The sequence below is a fragment of the Platichthys flesus genome, chromosome 12 (assembly GCF_949316205.1).
Source record: "Platichthys flesus chromosome 12, fPlaFle2.1, whole genome shotgun sequence".
In the NCBI taxonomy this organism is placed as follows: Eukaryota; Metazoa; Chordata; class Actinopteri; order Pleuronectiformes; family Pleuronectidae; genus Platichthys; species Platichthys flesus.
Genome location: NC_084956.1, coordinates 16,741,125 through 16,764,612, shown reverse-complemented (window position 1 = coordinate 16,764,612; position 23,488 = coordinate 16,741,125). Strand labels below are relative to the sequence as shown.

At 41.3% G+C, this 23,488-nt stretch overlaps 1 protein-coding gene across 4 annotated transcripts in view; it reads right to left on the bottom strand.

Moving 5' to 3' along the window:
* The window catches only part of LOC133966240 (arginyl-tRNA--protein transferase 1), a 50,412-nt gene that overhangs the window by 22,919 nt on the left and 4,005 nt on the right, over positions 1-23,488 (bottom strand). Inside the window, exons 4-10 of one of the 4 annotated variants that reach the window (XM_062401061.1) lie at positions 23,244-23,347; positions 22,759-22,992; positions 18,507-18,721; positions 15,610-15,738; positions 14,142-14,270; positions 7,533-7,565; positions 326-507 (exon numbers count right to left, since the gene is read on the bottom strand). In XM_062401061.1, coding sequence (XP_062257045.1) covers positions 326-507; positions 7,533-7,565; positions 14,142-14,270; positions 15,610-15,738; positions 18,507-18,721; positions 22,759-22,992; positions 23,244-23,347 — 1,026 coding nt within the window. The remainder of the gene's footprint in view (positions 1-325; positions 508-7,532; positions 7,566-14,141; positions 14,271-15,609; positions 15,739-18,506; positions 18,722-22,758; positions 22,993-23,243; positions 23,348-23,488) is intronic. The other 3 variants (XM_062401059.1, XM_062401060.1, XM_062401058.1) reach the window with 3 other exon arrangements.

Sequence of the window (23,488 nt, the reverse complement as noted above, 5' to 3'; positions counted from 1 at the left end):
AAGAAATTAGAAGATTAGAAAAGAAGGGAGCTATCAACAATGAGAAGCACAGCAGTTTCCCTCCTGAAAGGAGCTACATGTTGCTTCTGACAAATAATTACCCTTAAGACAGAGTATTATTACAGTGAATGATTCAGACAGTGCAAAGGCTTTACTGCGTCATACATCACAATCTGGGTCACATCTGACAAAAAAGATGGAAAGGGCCAAAGGAGGCTACTACTCATCTTTTTCATCATCTATTAAACTGAAAACAAAAAAATCAGAAAGCTTTCGAAATGAGAGAGAAGGGACGATTTGGCTCGTCTGTGTTGGAGAAACCAACCTGAGAGCAGAGTAGGAGCCCAGAGACAGTGAAGCAGAGTCTGGGTGGTAGTACAGGTACACAGAGGACACGCAGGTGGGCAAGATATCGATCACCCCCACAGCCACAAGGCGTCCGTCCAGCCAGTATTGCTGATGGAAGGAGCCGTAGCCAACCTCAGGCCCATCAGGAGAGTACTCTGCCTGGAGAGAAGCAAAGCGAGAAAAACAGTAAGAGAAGGTGGTCACTGGTCAAAACAATAATGGTCCTCTTGCGGCTATACAGGTTCAATGTAAAACAAAAATCGTAGTGGAATTAGAATATGGAATGAGTGTATGGAAGAGGGCTGTTTTCACTTTCTTGCACAGATCAACTTTCACCGTCTTATACACACACACACCTGCATGGCGGTGTATTATAGCCCGGGCTTTTCTCAGTCAGGCCTCACGCTTTATGTGTGGGGGTGTACAGTAGCCTCACGTTCAGCCTGCTAATGGCTCCCAAATGTGGAGCAAAGCAGGAGTCGGTGGAGTTGGGGGTAGAGGGAATTGGCCACAGAAACACTCCAGGGGAAGAGTTTTTAATAAAAGACCCTGCATGAGCAAAATCCATTTCACCAGGCGGTGGTGAAGTATTACCCAGCTTTATCCTATATGCGTCTGTCTCCTGTCTCTCCATGTGGCATGAAAGAATGTGGGTGTCAGTATACACCCGCATGCTTAAGTCGGCCCGTTAATAAAACAGTTAAGTGCTTGACACACATCGAGTTTCTCATATGAATCCACATGCTGGGTTTTTCAATCAAGTGGCTGGACTGCTTTTATCACAGAGGGTTAAGACGGGAGGCTTGGGGTTAGGGTTAAAAGTCATATTAAGCCAGGGTCTTGGGTCGTGTTTGCGTATGTGTGTGCTTGTGTCGGTGTGTGTGTAATTGGATCCTTCTCCTTTCCAAACATTCATCTGGACCAAGTTAAATAGATCAGGTCCTACTAGTTATCACAACAGTTAGAGGACTAGCTCGGGTACCCAGTACGTACTCTGGGCCCATATTCTGACCAAACAGGAATGAGACTCTCACACACACAGACACACACAGACACACACACACACACAGCACAACTCCACGACCCCAGAGAACTGAACATCACCAATGAGTTGACCGTGTGCCACATTCCTTCTTAGCGCTTTGTACGTTTTTCTTAAGCAGAACTAGTAATAAAAATAAAACTATTTCCCTCAAGCTCATGCCTTGGACACCCAGGTGTTAGTACCCGTCTGCCACAATGAAAACTAAAGTCCATTTATTTTTTTAATGCATGTGGGTAATTGGGTTGGAAGGGATGATTAACCATCTAAATTAGAGGAGGGCAACATACGGCCTCTGGGCCATTTTCAGCCTGCAAGACAGTTTGATCCGGCCCACGAGGCAAAACCTATAACCAAAAAAGCAACTGAGAAAATCAAAAAATAATTTATGACAGCAATTACATTTTTTCTGCAATAAAAGAAAAAATAACACATGCAGGCTAACGCGTCCTTCAGGGTGGTCCCTTCCAGCTGTATGCCTCTCAAGTCACAGTCAGGGTGAACACAACATACAGTATATGTAGCTGTCAAGGAAATAAAAGCAGATGTGGAAAGTTCCACTTTCCAAGACAAATGAACAAGCTATTTTTTTGTTAGGTCAATGACAACCCATTGTGTCTTGTTTCACGGGACCATCTCTCAATGATGGAAAAAGCCAATCTCAAAACATAGATGACGGAAGAAACAAATGTGTTTGGATAAAGTTAACGCTCTTTGTTGGAGTTCATGTGAGCAACAAACAGCTTTCTTACAGAAACAATGTAGTGCTGGCAGGGTTTTCTCTCTGGCCAGTGATAAAACAACAGAATAAACTGTCCAACTAACCATTTTTGTGCATGGGATCACTGCCAGGTTTCATATGAGGGAGGAACTGCTTTCTTTGCAAACACTGCATGCTGTGTCAAGTACAACTGGAGAAAGGTAACACTGTGTTTTCCTACTGTGAAAGAACAAAGGGATGCTATGACGTCTGAATATGCTGATGAGTTTGCAAAACTCCTTCAGGCATTTGGCAAGAGTTTTCAGGACATTAAATGTCAATTAAGAATTAAACATTTTCTAAATTGTTTAATGTGGAACTATATGTGTCTGTCAATCTATAACACAAATTCATCCTACAGAGGAATGATGATCTCAAATCTAAGTATAACAGGCTCCTTCTGGAGTTCTGACTATATGTATGTCCCTGAGGATTTTGAATTTCCGACTGCCTGGTATTAGCAGTTCCTTTCAAGAAAAGACTCTTGCAAAGCTAGAAAACCAGCAGGCAATAGCATGACCATCACTACCATCTACAAGAAAGTAAAAGGCTCCCCACATCTGGCCTAAATGGTACTCATATCACAGGGCAACATTAAAACAGCCACAACATTAAAACAGAAATTTTGTTTTCCTTAGTCAACTGATGAGGCCAAATGGTTGAGGCTACCAAATAAGGTTTTTTAATAAGTTTTGAAATAAAAATTAAGTGATTCAACTCTTTCAAAACAGCCCACACATACACACCAAGCTGTTTTAATGGTGTGGCTTATTGAGGTATGGTATGAGCCAGAGATGATGTGGGTTTAGTGCAAATTCGATGCAAGTGATTTGGCTGGCAAACTACAAGGAGGGACGAAAATAAAAATGAATGGCTATTTTTTGGGGTGGGGTGTACCTCATGAAGGGTGACAGGCACCACATCTGGAGCACTGCACTCTATATGTGTGTGTGTGTGTGTTAGGGGGAAACTGTCAGTCATTCTGTGTAAGCAGGCAGCCTGTTATTTCTTGGCACCAGTCCGCCCCCCCCAGAAACACTGGAGGCTTTGTCGGAGGCCCCTTGGCGTCATTTAGAAGTTGTAAGTAAAAGGAAAGAGCACGAGGTGATCCGTACGTAAGAGAGGGAGATTTTTCTTAAGCACCTCAAGTGTACATGCTTGCTCACAATAATAGGAATGCGACCGTTGTTCCAATAAAAGTATTGGCTGAATGAATGAGTGTGTATGACTGTCTAGAAGTTCATAGCATGTTCAAGGCCGATCTTGTCTGAGTGACCCATGCATCACCTCAGACGACAGCCTAATGGTTGTGTCCTTGCCACTGTGACAACAATCTAAACATTCGCTGGAGCACATCAAACCAGCCCAGATCTTACCCTGCAGCCCCAAATCGTTCTCATATGGCCTAAATACAGGCCCATGTGAGTAGAGTGCTTAACTTGACAAAGTGGGAAGGTGATATACGGCATGTTTGTTTCAGCCGGCGTAGAAAGACATTAGGGTAGACTTTAACTGAACCAGAAATACTCATTCTGTAAATGGGTCCGCATGAAGATCCTACTGTTAAATTTTCTTTCAGAATCTCACAAATACTAAAAGCTCAGTGCTTTGGTATTTCAATGTAATAAATGTGTAAGTGTAATGAAATGTAGGTAAAGCTACATAAGATAATTCATAATAATGAATATTTTTTTTCACATGATGTCATGACAACTCCAAGCAATAACCAAATGTTGAATATATTAATTTCATGTTTTTAGAAATGACTTCATTTGCTTTATTTGCAATAAAACCCTTCAAAGAACATCACTGTTTGTGGATGAAAAGGCACAATGATTGAAAGCCCGATTTTGGACAAAGAGGACGACATTTCATTCAATGTGATGAAAACCCACACAACATCTGACTAGAGCAGCTGCTTTCCACATCACTTTGGAAGATCAGACTGGACAGAGGTTTGGCTTGTGCCTCAGAGACTTTGGATGTGGCAGATATTAGTTAAAGAATAAGCTATGAGTATATCACAACAATCAGTGAATTACACAATCTCTTTTGGGGCTTGGTATGGTGTTAATTACAACTGTTTTTAATTTCCTATGATTTTAAATTTATGAATTTGTACATTCTCGATTTCCATCCATCAATTTTCCTCACGCATTGATTAATTTAGCGTTTTAATAAGATTCATATTATCAAATACTATTGCTATGAATTGATTTTGGTGCAGGTTTAAGCCAATAGGTCACACCCCGTGACTTTTAGCCGATTTTATAGCTGCCAACTAGTTTTTGATTTCTGATAAAAGTCCCAGGAACAAATCAGCGTTCCATCAGCAGTTACTTATCGTTAAGTGAAAACTCGATTCAAGGCGCTTGCCCCTAGATTTCTAGAAGGCTAAACAGCGAGAATGTGTGTTCAGGATGTTACCACTTGTTAATTTTTTTCCTGTTAACTGTGAATCTGCAACATAGAGTTGTTTGGTGTAGCTGTAACTGGTATAGCAATTATGTTGGAATGTTTCTGGTTTGTGGCATTCTCCTCATTTCCCTCACAAATGTGCATCCATACACAAACTCAAATACACACAGAACTAGAGCTTGAAGCAGGCTGAGTGTGTAGCATAGCCCACATCATGAGCACCTTGTATTACCGCTATATTGAAATACTTCTATGAATTGAAGGTAAAAGTGAAACATATTTTAGTATTTGGCACAGTCTCCTGTAGTTTTACTCTAGATACAGCTGGTACACTTTTCTGGTTTTGGCTTACATACGAGACATGTACCATATGAGGCAGGTACCACTGTACCACTGTACATGTCTCATATGGGTGTGTGTGTTATGGTATGGCAGTTGGTGCATTCTCTACCATGGCGTTTCTCTGTTACTACACAAACTAAAAATCATTCACGTTTTCCTGTGCGAGAGAAAGAGAGACATAGAGAGGACAAAACATAGGACATACATAGAATTTCAGAGAATTGGCCTGGTGAAAAAGTGGTGACTAGCTGGTGAACACCCCTGTTAATGAGTGTTTGCCCCTTGGTTTGACACATTAAAAGGCTATAAAGAAAAATAAATAGAAACAGAATGAGTGCATAAACCCCACACAGCCCATAAAATCCACAGTTTCTTGACCTCAACAAGGTCAAGTGCACCGAGAGGCACCTGCATGACTGCTGCTCATCATGTTTGCAGGCAATGTTGTGCCACTGTTTATCAGACAGTACAGATGTGTTTAATTTGTCTACTTGCTTATGTAAATGTGAAAAACAAAATATTTAGTGAGAGCTGATTTTAATTATCTCTGACTTTCAGCATGAACTCTGCAATTTTCGTCAAACCGAGCACTGCAACAAACAAGCAAGTCGAACAACCTGGGCCCTAATTAGCTGCAGTTGAATTTGAGAGTATGCCGTTTGCGTACATTTGTATAAATAGAGGCTTATATGTGATGCGATGAACCACACAGTATGCAGCTCCATGTGGTGAGTGTCTGTGTGTATTTTAATAGCACTCTGATTGGAGACAGATGGAGGCCAACACGCAGAGGTAGCTCAGAAAGCCACGCATAGTAACTCTGAAGGGAGAGCATTTGGAGGCAGCAGAGAGAGGGAGAGGGACCAGAGAAGGAAATACAAGTAGGTTGGGAGAGAAAGGAGGCCGAACAAATGAGGACGCCCCCCTGAACCAGTCTGAAAGGAGGGGACAGAGAAATCAGGAAGATATGAGGCGGCGTGCCACTGTACGTGTGCACACACGTGTGTATGTGTGCAGACCTGTGTAATTCGCCGTGCCTGGACGCAAGCCTTGACGAGGTGATAAAAGCTTGTTTCCTATAAACACTAATGATGTTCATTAGTGAGGGCCTGAGGAGGCCCACGGGGCAGCACAGAGTCACTGTGTTTGTGTGTCTCTGTGTCAGTCTGTCTGTGTGCGCTTTTGGACCTCAATCCTATTAAAGAGGCTGTTATAAGTGCACATCCTGAGTCTAATTGTTGGTGTAATGTCCTGACACAACACGTCCACTAGCGCTTCTGATTTAGCAGCTCACCAACCTCATCGAAGCTGTTTTCAGATATGAAATCCGGAAAAATATCCAGAAAACAGGGTCTGGACATTTTCCTTTCACAACAGAAGAAAGCAGCAGGAAATTGTTCAGCGTTCACAACAACAGGAACATTTCCGGAACATTCAGGCGAGAGGTTGCACCTAGGGATATCGTGCCACCAAAAATATTTTCCGTAAAATGTCCTCTTGTAGTCTCACGTGGGCTAACTCGGGTCAGCAGAGTGCCACAAGTAGGGCTGCTCGATTAATTGAAATTTTATCGTGATTACGATTATGGGGTCCTTCCCCAAAGCATTCAGCGGCCCAGCTGACTAGCTCTCACTCTCAAGCAGCAGTAAAGTGAAGGAGGCGAGTTGTGTGTGGTGATCGGCGGTGAAAAAAGCAGCGCTAATGGAAAAGCAGGGAGGGCAGCAGCAGACCAAACCGATATCCTGGTTTCACGGAGGAATAAGACACACAACCATCATCGGTGTTTACCGGAACCGGAAGTGATAACAAAAATAAAGCATAGACTTCAGAATAAGGGCGCATATTAATAAACGTTTAAATAATAGTGATTTTGATATTGCTCAAAATAATCGTGATTATGATTTTTTCCATAATCGAGCAGCCCTAGCCACAAGCATCCTTCATACTATAACCATACATATTTTTTGAATCTGTACATAAAATACCAGCAAGATTGTATGAATTAATGCACTAGAAGCTTATATCAAACTTTCCATGGACGAGAACCTTTTGCCAACAGGGCCAACAGCCATCTGTTAGGTCCCAAAATTGATGTCCCCAAAGCTGCCCGATCATCCTGTAATCTGGGCTACACCACACAGTGAAGAGCAGTTGGGTCAGGAAGTGCCAGAGGAAAGGTTGGGGCCGAAGACCACAGGCAAAAATGCAATCTGGACACCACATTTCACCGTTTTCCTCCATAAACACCCTGTTTTTTTTCCACCAGAGCTAAATTAAAACCCTTTCTATATGAAACAAAGCCACCTCCCAGAATCCTTCAACACCCCCCTCCTCTTTCCCAAATGGAGGAACCTTGAAGAGCTAGAGCAAAGGTGCACGGGTCGGTATGTGCTGGATGAGGGGGAACTAGAGTACGTTTATCCACTTTTGAGGGTGTTTGATGAACAAATTTAAACTGTAACACTGCACAATTTCCAAATCATTATCCTCATCTCTGATGCTAACTTCCTTCAGGATGACCTTCCCTTCGCTGGGGAAAATCATTACAGGTAACGCATATGGCTGAAAAGAGACACTTAAGGAGTTTTATTACGCTGTCAACAGGCCAAAGGAAATACATACCTCTAGTGGTGAATCACAGAGAAATCTCCGGAACTGTGGAGGGAGACGGGGGGGTGGGGGGAAGGGGGACAGAGAGAAAAACAGTTAGTTCTCTGGGTCACCAACTTTTTTAGAAAGGCATAAATGAAAACCATACACGTCTCCGTTGCTGTCCTACATAGTTTATCGCTCCCAGTTTTATTCTCACTCAGGTGTCACATATCAAATGCAGCCTCCACATTCACAAAGGAGCATTAGAGGGAAGATTGTATTTACACAAATGAAAACATTTATCCTATCAACTCCAGCTCTCAGTGCAGGAGGACATAGTGACAGCTTAAATAAGCAGTGTCACTGATGTCAAAAATGCCTATCTCTTAACACACTTCCAAATGCACATCAGATATCAATTACTGGGGGGGGGTTTGTGTCTGTGGAAACTTTAAATCTTTCTTCCATTCTCTCTAATATTTCCTGTAGTCCTTCTTTTCTAGCGCCAGGGTTGAGATCAGTGTGCTTACAGACGAGCCGACCTGTAGGACCGGAGGACACTTCCACGTTTACGACTAAAAACAGTTTTAATGAGATCAGGGCTGACATGTGGGCAGTGTCCACTGTGAAGCCATGATTGACAGCTTTACTCAGTCTCTCTCGCCCTCATGCAGCCGCACCACAGTTTAAAGATCCTATTTCAAAAGGAAATGCTACAATCAAGCTGTGTCATTCATTTATGAAACCTTCAGCTGTTGGTTCATTGTCTAATGAGCAGAACAGGGGTCTATACAAGCACTGAAGAATCACCAAAATAAGCTGGACAGGGTCCACAGGACTACTTGTAGGGTGTGGGTGTGTAAATAATTAAAAGACAGGATGTAAATTATGTAATATGCCCTTTACATTAAGAGGTTATATAACGAAATTCCATATTCACCACTGGCTGCGAATTATAATGAGATGCATTCTTTCTTCCGACTCCAGCTTGGATTTGTTTTATTAATGGAAATATATCTCACAGACAATGCTGATAGCTGATACTTTCAGTATACTTTGTTCAGACTTAGTTTTTTTTGTTCCTGCAATCTTGTTCTTGTTAGGGTGGGAAAAAAAGCAAGAAAACTAAAATCTCCACTTAAACACATACTAATGACCTTCTTTGAGTTGGGTAAAGAGGAAGTACACCACATTCAACTGCAGTTTTACAGACTGACACAGCTCAAGTATAATAATTAAGTAAAAGCAAAACGTCAGTGACAGCAAATAAATAACAGACTAGTACCTGGTTTGCATTAAAATGCGAGTATCAATATATCAATCCAATCCCAGTCTCTCCACTTCCTAAAGAATGTAAGAATGAACCAAAGCCAATGAAAATGGATACGCCAACTAACTTCTCTGTTACTCATGATTTAATTTCTGTAATGACTGCTTGTGTTTTCAATAGGACTCGTCTTTCACAGACTCTCTCGATAAATGCACAAATCCAAGTTTTCCTGTACACGAAGCAGCTCTACGGATTACTGGAAATTCCCACAAGCGCACCAGCATCCTCCTGTTTGTGTGCGAGTGTGTCTGTTGACAGCCAGAAGTGCAGTAAGTAATAGTGATGACTGCTGACGGCATGGTTCACCGGGTGGGACAGTCCTGGCTAAGGTGCAATTCGAAATTCCTGCCAGTAGCCTGAACTCATCCAAAAGAGTGTGTGTTTCTGCATTTGTCTGATGCAGCTGATGTGTGTGTTGGTGACACTAAACAAGTTTTCTCGAACACCGGGGTTACTTTGGCAGAGGTGAGCTAAAGAATGGTGCACCTTCATCCGTCGTTTCCATTTTACCTTTGGCTGTGATGCAAACACCCTAACAGTTACGCTGCTGTTTAGACTCAGTATCTTAACTTGGATTCTTGTAAAAAAAAGAAGCACAAAAAACGCAATCCATTTAATATGAGTCAAGTTATAGGCATAACAAATTAGAAAATCTATAAAATATAAAGTTTGAGTAAAAACAACAACACGATGCAAAACACTGACATTACACTTGATTTAACTAGAATCCGACTGATAAGGATTACTGGGGGCAGATACTGCTGAGTATATTGGATACCTAGGGACAGTAAATATATATATATTTATGTTTAAAGCAATTTATAAGGGGCAATGACTTATAAGATGTTGTTATTCAAATTCTATGACAAAGAAATGTAAATAAGACTTAATATACCACAATTTGCACAGAGGGGCCAATTATATGTCCAACATCCATGCTCAATTCTTGATTCAGTAAGGTGCACATTTAAGTGACCTCTTGTTTAGGTCTATAGCTATCATTGAATATATCTAATTTGTTCCTTGTTCAAGCATAGTGTGTTCTTCAACATAGCTAAATTAAAATATATTTCATAACAATTTATATATTGCTAGTTTGTTACCAAGTGACTAGTTTATTAAAATAATGAATAAATAAATTAACAGGACAGGGGACCTTCAGGGGCTATTCAGATTTCAGCCAGGACCAGTGCCTTCTAAATATTTTACAGTTCAAACAAAAAAAAAACGATGGTTTTCTTTCAACGACTTTTACATTCTTCTGTAATCCCCATTAACTCATGAGCTTATGTCTATCTGAGGAAGAATTTGTCACATTTTATATTTTATGGGTGCAAATATATTCATACATAATATTCAAAAAATGTCATTCACCTGCTAAAGAGAAATGGATTTTGCACAATTTTCAAGCTTTCACTGACCAATATGGAAATTACGTGCGTTTAGTCAACAATTATCTTTGCTGGTACGGGAACAAAACAGGAAAAAGTTCTCCACCTGTGTAGCTCTGCCAGTAAACTCTAACTTTCCACTTCAGTTCTACAGTGACTAGTACATTTACCAGTCAACAAATTACCAACAGCAAAGCCTCCCAGTGTGCAAAATAGCTGAAGGGCACAAATTAAACTTTTGTTTAAATCTCATCAGAAAACTAAATGGTTTACCCACAGAACAACAGCTGCACTTATTAGATGACATCATTTATAGGAGTCATGCTCCGCACTGGCTGCTGTGTGTGGAGCGGAGTGTCCTGTTGACTTGGTGGTAAAATGCTGACTTATTTAATCAGACAAGTAGACTACAAGCGTGGCAAATTTGATGCGAGCTAAGGGGAGCTCACTTCTCTTCCCCCTTTACCTGGCACTCATCATGGGGCTTCTGGGTAATCATACCAGGAGAAACTAGCGCACAGCAGCCTTGTTAACCCTGCTTGGCTGGGTGAGGCCGCTCGCCTGGAGCCTGGCATCACTGACCCCAACCTGGTCACGGACAAACAACCCACCGCGGTGCTGCCAGGCTGACACACACACACACAAACAAACACACACACACACACACACACACACAAACAAACACACACAAACAAACACACACAAACACTCAGACTGACAGTCTAATGTATGGGTGCAGTCGTGCAGGCACAAATACAGTTAGGGTACAATTAAGTAAATATGATCCCAGCTTCCTCTCTTCCTCGAATACAACAACACATAACGGCCGTTAACAGAGCCATGTCCAGAGCACCTTCTGGAACATTCTCATCAGCAACACATGGAGCCCATCACTTCCTCTCTAACTCTCCCTTTCTTATAGTAAACACATCTGTATATGATCAGGAGGGCAAGCAGCCGTCTCTCTCACACACACACACACGCACACGCTGTTGTGTCTTCATTCACACAAATACAGTACATATAAGCATGCACATCTGCTTAAGTCTAATTGCCACTTAGACTCTCGTCACTGTGCTCTTGGTACTTCCTCATATTGCTGAGCTTATTTGAGTGCAATGGTGCTCCAGCTCACTCTCAAATTAAAAAACTATAAATAAAAAAAAAATTGCTAAAATTCTGACAAGATTCTTTAGTGTCTATAAAGGCACTTAAGGAAAATGGCTGCAAGTAGTGGTGATAGTTTGATATACAATTTTCATTATTGCAAATCGTTTTAACGTTATCTGAACATATGGTTATTATTCCTTCTTCATTGATTCCAATTCTACTGATAACTTTTTTTCCATTAACTGTTTTTCATGTGTCTTGGTTAAAGCTCTGGCCATCAAGTAGAGTACATACAGATTTAACAGGATTTGTTTTCCTGAAAATGAATGCCACATGTGCAGGAACTCAGAGTCACGGCTCAGCACAACAGTTAAGAACAGTAAGTGTGAGTTAGAGTGTGTGCGTGCATGTGCGTGCCTGTGTATCTGCACATATATCTAAATAACTCCAAGTACGTGCTTCAGCTTTGTCAGGAAACCAGGTTTGGATGTGGATGAAATAATATCTGGCTCCCATCCAGTCATTGTATGACAGGAAATGCATACGACCCCTAAACAAATAAAGCCACTCTGCTCCAGGATATCATACCTTCTAATGATAGCACTACTTTGGCAGGTTAATATAACTTGCACAAACACATAATCACCCCGATCGCCTGGCTTGGAGCCAGCCTGATGGTATTCAACACTGTGTCCCGAGGTAACACTTAACCTAATAGATTAATAAATACCTCTACAAATACAACATGACCCAACTTCCTAGGTAGCAACTCAGGCACAGAATGGCATGGCACCAGAATGTGGCATCACCACATCAACAATGTGTTTCTCATTTCTGTATAATTGCCACAGGACAATGGGAAGCTCCGAGTTTCTGGGAACAGAACAGGGGAGTTAACCAGGGGTTTGACGGGCAAGCAAATAAAATCAGCAGTGTTTAGTACCGTGGGCGCAGGAGGGGTTGTCACTGTACTGAGGCCAATTAATGTGAATATAACTCATAGGGTTTCTGCAGGATTCAACAAGTTAAATTAAAGACTTTTTAAAACCATTATGAAAAATAAGACCTTGCCAGATATGAAGAAAGATCATAGCCCCAGAATGCACTATCCCATTATTGCAGATAAGGGGAAGTAGCCTAGTCTACAGAGCCTAGGGTACAGAGAGCCCATCCTCTCTATGAACTACATTATCTTGCAAACAACAAACTAAAGCCTTAATAAGGCCTAAAATGTCGATAATACAATTTTAGACTTTTTAAGACCGTTCTAAACTCTGGATTAAAAAGGGAAAGTTTGTCGAAATTAAGTGCAGTGGGACAAGACAAGCATTGGAGGAAAAAATGGTCTCTCCTTGTCTCCTTGTATTAATGTGATAAAGGCTTTGCTCAGCTCTGAGAAATCTCCATGGAGCACAGACAACCACTGAATTTATGAATTGTACATTTTGTCATTTAGTTAAACCAAGTCAAAATAAATACAGATTCCATTCATCTGTCTACACCTCTCCCTAAGGTAGCGTGTCCTCACCTGTTAGAGTAATGAACCCAACCTCAAATAACTGTGCTTTTACACTACACTATAGAGTCAGTATCAGACCTGGAAAGTCTTGCAATCTATGAAGAAAAAAAAGTTTACTTTCTGGCAACCCAACAGACAGCAGAGTTGTTTGCACAGCTCCACACCTTCCCTTTTTTTCAGATGTTATTCCTCTACTTCTTGAACCCATCCGATCCCGGCACAGCTATAAAGCTGAAGCTGTGCACACAAACACACACACGTTCCCTATTAATAGGGCTAGTGTTATAGCACTAGGAAAGAATCTGCCAGTCTGCCCAATCTGACAGCTTTTATTATTTATTAATTACCTTACTTTTTACAAGCTGGAGAATTCAGTAATTTACGGAGGCCTGCTGGCAGGAGGGTGGAGGAGGAGGTTGTTTTTCCAGCCCTGAGGGACAAAAGGCCCTCTCAGGTTAGTGAGGATGTCCAGTAATTCTGCACCCTTAAGTCTGGTGCTGTGACTAGACTTTATTTTTTCCTATTGAGATGCACGTATATATTGTATAATTTACTAATTATTATAAATTCATTTTTAAAAACGATGACGCTATTTTGGTGGGTTACTTTTATCCTTTTCCCATTCATTACTGGACAATATGTCTTGTGCACTATATAAACTAGTAAACTCTGTATTTTACAGGGTTTACAGCTTTCACATTACTCATCCACAAGCATAATCATTAACTTTACAGTAAAAACATTTTGATGATTGTAATTATTTCGCTGGACGATTGAACACTACAAGGCGTAACTGTTAAAAGGGGAATTCCAGTATATTTCAACCTGGGCCCTATGTTTGGGAACATGGTTGCGTAAATGAATGGTACACACAAAAACTTTTGGAATGGGTACAGTAGATCGTTTCCACCGCCATCTGCATGCGCCATGGCGGCACTGGCTACGATGTAATAATATGGGGCAACGGAGTCAGTCCACGAAATGTCTAATGCATGTACTTTTCCACCAATAAAAGGCCGAAATTGTTTCCGAATACACAGTAGTCACTGGAGATGTGTCGCAAGTGATGTTGGAGATGAGCTCAAAGTTAAGAACCATCAAACCACATTTTTAAACATGGGGCCCAGGTCGAAAAAATACCAGAATTCTCCTTTAATGGAGATAAAAAAAAAACATCTTCATGAAAAATAAATAGGGAAGAGCAGCAAATCTCTTCTCATGAGTGTGAAGCTGGAACAACATGTGCAACAGAGCCCTAAAGTAAGTGCGGAATAATAACCATGCAGTACCTGGCTCTCACTACATTCGCTGGGGTCATCACCGTGAATGGCCATCTGGTAGCAGGCGTACAGTGCCACCGACTGCTCATAGGATGCTGTGAATTGAGGGTCCTCAAAGCTGACCGGCACTAGCCTCACCTTCAAGCACAGGGTGTGGCGGAAAGGAGCAATAGAGTGGAGGGAGGTTTTAATTTTGTTAACAATGAATGCGAAGATGGTGAGTAAATTAGGAAATGTAATCCATGTAAGAAAGCAGATGCTTTCAAGGAACGGACAGTGTAGGAGTAAAAAATAGAGGGTTTATACAACAGTGTTATACAAGTGCTTTGGCAATTCAGGGTTCACATCAGTCTCCTAGTCCCTGAGGCAAGTTGGTAACACATTAAGTCTGTTTTGAGTTTGAGACCTGATTGAGGGATTTTATCAGATTGTTGTAGAAATCATACACAAATGCTAGAAAACAATGGGATCTAGGAGACTGGAAGTGTGTTTTTAAAACACCAAAGAGATTGGGTAACTTGAGGATGAGGCTAGTGCACTGCCCAGCTTTTACCCCAGATCGCACGGAGAGGATTGGGAGCTCGCGATTCAAAATGGTGCGTGTAAGCAGCAGGAATCCAGAGCCGCGTGTGAATGGATCATCTCAGCTAGACACACACAGACTCTTCCAACACTACAGACTCCTCTCGAGAAGGTAAACAAAGTGTGACTGCACGCACAAGGGAAATTTAATTCTCATCACTACTACCCTAAGCCTAAATTGAAATGAGATTCCAGTTGAGACACGGGGAACTATATGATGACACGCGGTAAATGTGTGAAGGTCGGGTGGGTTCAGCTGACAAAACTGCCCCCCCCCAACACGTCAAGACTAACGACCCGACTGGCCGACTGAGGGCCAACTCCAACACCTGGAGAAACACTGCTCCCAACCATGGCGTATGGAAACATTTTCCCCTCCATTTCCTCCTCTTTGACTCAAGCTCTTATACTCATACACTCTCTTTAATACTAACATGTTAATGCTCTTTTTTGTAATTCCTACAGACATTTTGGTTTTTCCCCATGAGACCTGATGTCAGAAAGTTTAAGCACCAGTTATTTACAACTTCATATTTCAAATATCGATGGAACAGTCCTGACTTTTGTTCATTATGATTCAAAACAATGAGAATAGCCATTAGATAATTAAAGCACAAAATTTATAATGATTACATGACAATTTTTGAAGGAGAATTAAATAGAAACAGAGGCACTTTTACAACCACTACTACCTGATTCACATATGTTAACATAAATCAAATTCCATCCAGTACCAACAATGTAGAAATTATTCAACCGGTTGAATATTTTTATTACTCAAAGCTTGACAATTAGAAATCCTTCTGATGCCCCTGTAGGCCTGTAATCAGCCCTCTCCCTCCCTCCCTGTGTGCCCCCTACAGAAGGTTGACCTACACGCCCCCCACCCTCTGACCTGGCTCTCGGAGGGTTTGTCAGGAGGGTCCTTGTGAATGGCCATCTGGTAGAGTTTGTACACCTGGTAGGAGGCGTCGAAAGAGGCTTTGAACTGCGGGCTAGGGGGATTGGAGCGCACTAGCCTCACCTTCAAAAAGAATATGTGTAGACAAGGGTTAACATCAAAATGAAGAAAACAAACTGGTGAGAACATCATAAGTGGTGATTAAAAAACTCTGAAGAGGAACACATCAGAAACTGAAGAGAGAACAGAGAGACAGAACTGTGACACGGACATAAGCACAACCTCCTGTAGCTGAGTGACATTAAGGGTTTAACCATTTAATGACAAAATGTTAAAAATCCTGTTAACAGGATTTAGTCTGTAAATTTTGTTCTATAATTTCACTTTTAATGAAGTGCTCAGTCTCACCAGTGTCAGATGTAGGCTGGGGACATAAATACACAGTGGGGTGTGTTATGTCTATCTCCATTGAGACACAGAAAAAACATTTGTTGTCATAGCACAGAAGAACTTGTGGTATTTCTCAAAATGCAGAAATAAACATTAGCCTATTTACTGTAGTTTGTATGAGTCCACTTCCAGTGCTTCACCATGTCCCTTGAGAATGAGGATTTATCCTTGAGTCTGATCATAGCCAAAAGCAACTAGTGTGCAAACTCTTCTTCTATGCCTTCACATGTCTATATGATGAACATTGAAACCAGAGTCCAAGTTCTACTAACCTGGAGAAAATATGCAAGTTCCGAAATAAATTAATGCATAACTAAACATGATGGATGCTTAATGAACCTGAGGCTGGTACCACACAGAGGTATTCATCAGTCCCAATTGCAACTTTACGCAGAGCATTTCTTATTGCTTTCACTGCAGTGCTATGCATCAAGCTCAATTGGGAGGATCATGAGAAACCTGAGATAGAGAAGAAAAACTGGCGTGTTGCTAATGACACACAATTTAAAAGAAGATTCCAAATTTCTCATCTTCAAGCCCCATTTAATTAACAGTCTCTTGGTTTGGAAGCTATTGTTGGCCGTGGAGGCTTTGCCATATGAATCCCCCTGGACAGACAGGATAGAAGATCTGAACCTGAGGTTTGTTTGAGTTGGAGCTAAGTGGCTCGCTCTCATATGACCACTTGGCATCCACATGCTTGAGTCCACCAGAAACGTTAGGCCTCTTACATGAAAAGGACAATGCTCAAGTTCAGTCTTTTTGATTCTGTTCTAAAGCTAGAGATATATTGACAGGCTGAAATATTTTAGTGAACAAACACTGGGGCAGACGTGGGCCGCATTCAATATGAAATCTTAACAATTCTCATAACAGTCTGGAAATTAAAACCTGAAGCCTGATACTTTGAGAATGAGAGTGCAGTGGCTTTTGTTTGTTTTTAATTAAAAATGAAAGTTCCATGTTTTCTCAAAGTTAATCTTTAAGAGCTTTCACTACACCATTATGAAGTAATAAAACAGAGTAGAATACTAACAGCCAAATTATTTCATGTCAGCAACAGGAGATTTTGGGGGAAATGCTACAATAATATGAGAAGAGAGCGGAGACTGTGGACAACACTCCTGAGGAGAAATGAGGTTCCACACTTTCCACAGGGACCAGATGGGCTCTGATTGATGTTATCACACTGACCCCTGGTGGTTGATTGTTAAATCATATGGATTTAGGTCCAGGACACACAATTATGGTACTGTACATAAATCTGAACTTACCTGTCACAGCAACATATCTCTTTGAATAGTCATTTAAATTAAATCATAACTAATGATCTTCACTGAGGTCACAGATTACAGGTTTTACAGTTATCATGTCGAGAGAAATTTCAAATGAACAGTTTTACAGTGAGCTAAGCAGCACCAAAGTTAAAAGCTGCACAATCACGCATTTTCCTCTATATTTCTATATTTCTATATTTTTTAAATATGTCATATGTATCCTGCGGTGTATTCTCATCAGTCAAGTAGCATGACATGTGTAACAGATGTGTTTATGATGGAACTGAGCTGGACTGCATTTAATTACTGGAGTGTAAACATCTATCCTGTGCTGCTGCTTTAAAAAACATCTTTAAACTTCGTCAGCAGTATAAAAAACCAAAGACTCACACACCATCACATAGGTTCATCGAACTGCTTATCATCCAAATTGTCTTTTAGCCACATGTTCTTTAATAAAACGCTGAATGCGTCAAATTGAGGCACCTCTCAATTATTTCACTTTTACAGAATATATAATTAACCATTATTCGCGAGGTATAACCTTGTGTTCATGCTCACTTAGGGAAATTGAACAATAATTGTAGGAAAACAAATTAATCCTATCAAAAAAAGCTGACTGGGAGAAGGTGCCGTCAGTCAGATCTCGGGAGTACAGAGACGAGAGGCAGACACTGCCTGGTTCATCGCTGCATCTGGCTCAAATCTTGGTCAAGACCAAGAATGACGTTACTCTACCAACCTCAGCTTGAGGCCTGCGCCAGGGATCTTTCTACATTGTTCTGCTCCCTGCCAAAAGTTCATTTCCATGTCCTCTCATACTGGCTGAGCTGGGAGCTGTGGTTTTAATGTCATAAGCAGGGAAACGCGACCCAGTGTGTGCGGTGAGCCTGTCATTTGGTTGAATTCAAAGTGGTAAGGGGTGGTTTTTCCACTCTGCTGTGGCCAGCTATCCTCTCTGCACACATAAACACATGGTGAAGTCACTGGGGTGAGGGAAGAGGGCTCTATGAGAGCAGCTTTTGGAGTTTACTGAACCCAAACATTACGGACACACAAACTAACAACACTATTTCTTAAAGATGGCTGCAGTAATCACAATAGGCTGATGTTTATTTCAAGAAAAAAGAGAAAAGAAAGCACCTACTCAATATTTCTGCTCACCTCAAGGCAATGAGAAGACTTCTCAGGCAATGACTCATCGATGAAATCTTCTAGGGTTTTAGTTTGGCTTTCATGAGTGGGAGTGGGTGGGGTAGAAGAGACAATGGAAGAGACCCCATCAGTGTTTCGTCTCATCTGTTCTTTCTGAAGACGTCGCTCCTTCCTCAGCTCTTTGGCCTTACGACACGGCGGCCGGCTGGGATCAGCTCCCATTACTGCAACTCCAACAAAAGAGAGAAGAGGGGGAGAGTTATAGAGAGCGCTACAAAAAACAGCATCCTTAATCTATTTTCATGCAAAAGACATGAAGAATGTGGAGAAAATACAGGCAGCTGTGAGAAATAACTCAATTACTCCTTTTTGGATGCAGATAAAAGGTTTTACTTTCACACTGCCTTCTGAACAAGACCTAACACAGGAGGGAGAAAGGTGGAAACTTCAAGCTGCTGGTATTGCTAAGTCTCAAATATGAGACAGATTTTGTGAGCGTTAGACCGTGTTTCCGATTGTTTTTCTCCCAGCCCCTGAGGGTAAATGGACTGCCATGTTTGCTTTAGTGTACCCCCTTGCCTAAGAAGGCAGTCTTAACAGAGAGCCCTATGGAAGTCATTTTCTTGTTTCCCTGCCTTAATACTCTTTAAATTACATCATTGCTTAAAAGGATATAAAACAACAAGTTCTGCGATAGTGTAGTCCAAGTGGTTAGCAGATAGCAAGTGTGTATTTCTGAAGGAACAGAAGATGCAGAACAAACCATGGGTATGTTTTTTTATAAAAAAAATTTATGAAAATCAGTGGTCTGAACACATGAATGAGTAGGTCTTTTTACAACAGCTGAGGTTGCTACTAACACGTCCAACTCATACACTTCCCCCCGTATTACTCTCTCAACAAAACTACAAGTTAACATTCTCTGCAGCAACTCAATCTCTCCCCGTTTCCCTCTCTCAGCCCCCCTCCTTATCCTTCTGCTGTTTCTCCTCCTCCTCCTCCACCACCACCTCCTCCTGGGCTATTGCCAAGGCCTCCAGCTCTACGGGCATCCCATGTCAACAGTTTACACGCCCACATCCTGTTTAGAGCAATAAGGAAACGAGAGCCATTTCCTGCTTGTCCTATTGCCAGCCGCCATCAGCTCACATACTAACTTTCCCCCCTCTCCGTCAATGTCACGAGGAAGAGAGGGACGCCCAGTCCCGACGAGTGCAACGAGAAAGTCTGGCACTGGTCGGGGTTCACTGGGAGGGTTCGGCTTCATCTGACTCAAGCTCAAGGTCATTTATCTTCTACTGTAAAGGCTAATTCTATCCTGTGAATAAATATAGCCCACATCAGGAGCTGTGTGGAAATGGTGCCTTCTATCAAGTGTTCTGTGATCTGGGTTTCTGTATCACTAACAGTTGTGTTATTCCTGTGAACGGTTTGTTTCTAGGTCATTAGCATTCAGAGTATCCCATTAATGTGGATCTGTTTCTTGTATCATCACATCAATGTCCCTGCCAGCAGCAGTTGTCTTGAAAAGTAAATGAATGGAAGCACGACAGGAGGGAAGCATCTCTCGAATATAAACACACAACCCTGGGAGTTATAGCATGGTCAAATGGTTTTCCTGTCAGAATAAACACAGCGAGGTCAAGAGCAACCAGAGTCTGGACTGTGTTCATCACACTGACTCAACCACAAACACATCAACTCTTATCCACCATCACTATGTCCACGTGGCTTCTCCCTATAATTACACACTCACAACACACACACTTTCTCTCTCTCAGACGCAGGTACTCCTGAGGACAGCCTACGCAGCGGAGGTAAAGATAAAGCCTTAACAGATCAGTTCCTGTGGAAGACAGATGCCTACGCTCCAGCAGTTAGCACTTCATAAAAGCTATGACACTCTCCCTCCAGGCTTCCCCTAAGCGCACATACAACCCAGAATCAGTAAAAATGATAGAATTGTGACATACTGCTTTATTGTGTGTAAAAATGTATCGCCAGAAAATTAATTTACTCTGTGAGGAGCACGCCATTATCGGTTCATCCATAATACTTCTATAATATTACATATATTTATGGGAACCTGTACTGGTTGCCACTTTGGGACAAAACTGCCTACGTACAATCACAAAACCACTTCCTAAAAACCAACAAATGTGGGCCATTAATCATAGTTAAGATTTGGTATTAATATCCTGGCATTAAAATGTGTCCCGAAAGTCACTTGTGATTGGATGTCACTTCCCCTCTCAATATGCAAATTAAACCTTTCGTGTCTGTGAAGACATAATTAAAGACAGTTTAGTTCACAACTGTAACTAGCACTGAACACTTGTGATTGGATCACTCAGGATGGATGTTAATACCAGGTCTGAATGGTGTCATAATATTACCTACTAAACTAATAACAAAAATCTGCACAGACACAGATATGAACACTGTTCTATTATGGTTTTGCCTCAAATCTAATCTCAGCAATTGTTTCACTTAGCAATAAAATGTATATTTCGTTTATCCGTTAATATGACAAAATAACTTTAACTTCTTTGCTGCACCACTCTTTTCTATATTGAAAATGGGCAGAGTTTCAAAGTGGAATACAAATACTCTACTTGTGATTCCTCCAACGCAAACCCCCTACACATGATACTTTCTGAAACATAATGTTCCATATGCCCTTCTGTATCTGTTTACCTATGACTTTATGAAGGCTATACAGCAGATGGGAAACCAAGACTTCTCAAGCTAGAACTGGAACCTGCCCAAAGCCATAAAGAGCTCCGGTCATAAACCTACAGGAGAGATATGTCCAGGTGTTTTCTGTTGGAGGTGAATAAGCAGGGAGTGGAGAACCACTGGCTCAACGTAGTAAATCCTCCTTGCTTCCTCTTTGCTAGCATCCTGAACAGGCTTGTACTTTCAGTCGGAAGGAGGGAGAGGAGGGTGGTGCTGACACAGACGTAAAAGGTAGAAGGACACTGGCACTGTTCAAGTTTTACTCTGTATGTTTATGTCTGCATCTGGACCAACCGGTACCAGCACCAAGCTTCCTGTTTCAATACACATAATTATCATTTGATTAATGAGCATGGGGCCTGTTCTCATTCATAAAAAAAATGGTTGAGGCAAGAAACACTGACATTTGTTAGAAGTAAAGCTTCCTGTCTAATGGGAGTTTATTATCTCTTCACTATGATTGTTATTAATTCATTACTGTGAGTTGGCCGTGGGGATATCCTGTACAGAGTGTAAAGAGAGAGAACATGACAGATAATCCCAAACCCGGGCATGCTCCTGAAAACACTGAAGACACAGCCGCTTCATTCACCAAGCTGCTGCTACACAGTGGCGTCTATTACAAAGTAAACAGTGACCCCCTCTGGCAAGCAATGGTACCTCAGTTCTAAAAGGAAAAGCACAGTTGCCCCTTTACAAATTAATATAATGAACTTTCACTAAAGCCACAGTTACAACATTTAAAGTCGTCATATTCTAAACAAAAACCACACCTGATAACTTAATCATAGGAAAGACAGCATGAATCACATCATCCACACAGAGAAGCCATAATGAGTAGATAATGTAGATAATGAGTCCGGATGAAAGATTATCAAAAGGCACTAACTAAGGAGATTTTATTGTGACTAATCAGCCTGCCATTTAAAGCTAAACCAGCCATCAGTCATAAGTCCTGTGTAGAATCCAGATAGGTCAAATAGTGGCTACTCAGTTATAAGAATCTTTTCGCTGATATCACATAATTTTGCCTAATATCATATCCTATTTGAAAAATGCTTTGTTTTCTTCCCCACAGCACGTGTGCAGACAGGACATTATTATGAGAGCAACACAAACATGGAAGAGAGTGAATGTGACACACAACGGAGTCGATCTGAACAGGAGAAGAGTCCAGACTCCTAAAAGTTGAGAATAAAAGATGGACTACTCCTGCCACATGGAAGTGGATTGGGTATGAAACGTCTCAGTGTGTAGTGGGAGTAACGGCCAATGCTACGCATCTGCACCTGGTGGTGAATTGACCTCTGTGTTGAAATTCGGTTTGGATTACACAGCCCTTGATTGACTGATCGACTAATGATAGTAGTTCCAAAAAGCAAGTTGTTGATTTAATAAGCAAAAACGACATGCTGATATAAAAAGGTAAAAAGGTAAATACTACATAAAAACGATAATTAACGTTAACTATAATGAGTAACCTTAAGAACTTCTTTCCAGTAAAGCAAGAACGATTTCTCACCTGCATTAGTAGATGTAGCCGTTCTTCCATCCGGAGCAGACATTAGATCATTCTTTGTGGTTTCTGGGCCTGAAGGAGCAGCATCCGCTGCCTCCGTCTGAACTTCAGTGACAGTGGGACACTCTGAGAATTCCTTCTGAATGTCTGTAATGTCAGCACACTTCACTTCTGCGTGACAGGCTTTACTTGGTTCCTGTGGACGGGCTTCTTCACACACAGAATCCATTGGCTCAGCTACAAGGCACAAAATCAACATCGCTTACACTATTTATGTGTTCTACATAGTGACAGTAACAGCACTGTTATGAGTCGATGTCCAACTCTAACTGTAGTTTCAAACATGCACTCGAAGTCAACTGCTGATCAATAGTATCAGAGTGTGAACTGTTGACAGCTGAAGAACTACTGAATACCAATACAGAGAAAATCATCATGCAATACCTACATCTTAAGATTCATTTTTATACAAATAAAAATACCCTCACCATCATCCTGTCCTGTTGGTAATTCTCCATTGGAAATGAATTTGTTCATCTTCTTCAGGCTTTTCTTGTGGGATTTTGAAGGCTGAAATTTCAGTGCATGACATCTTGACAGAGAGCACAAAAAGTAAATGTTTGGTTAGAAAAGCATGTGTTATTCAACTCTATACAGCTACGATGGGTCATCTTCATATGATTTTGACAGATCGGCAGTTAAGTGAAGCATGAATGACAGGAGGAATTTCTAA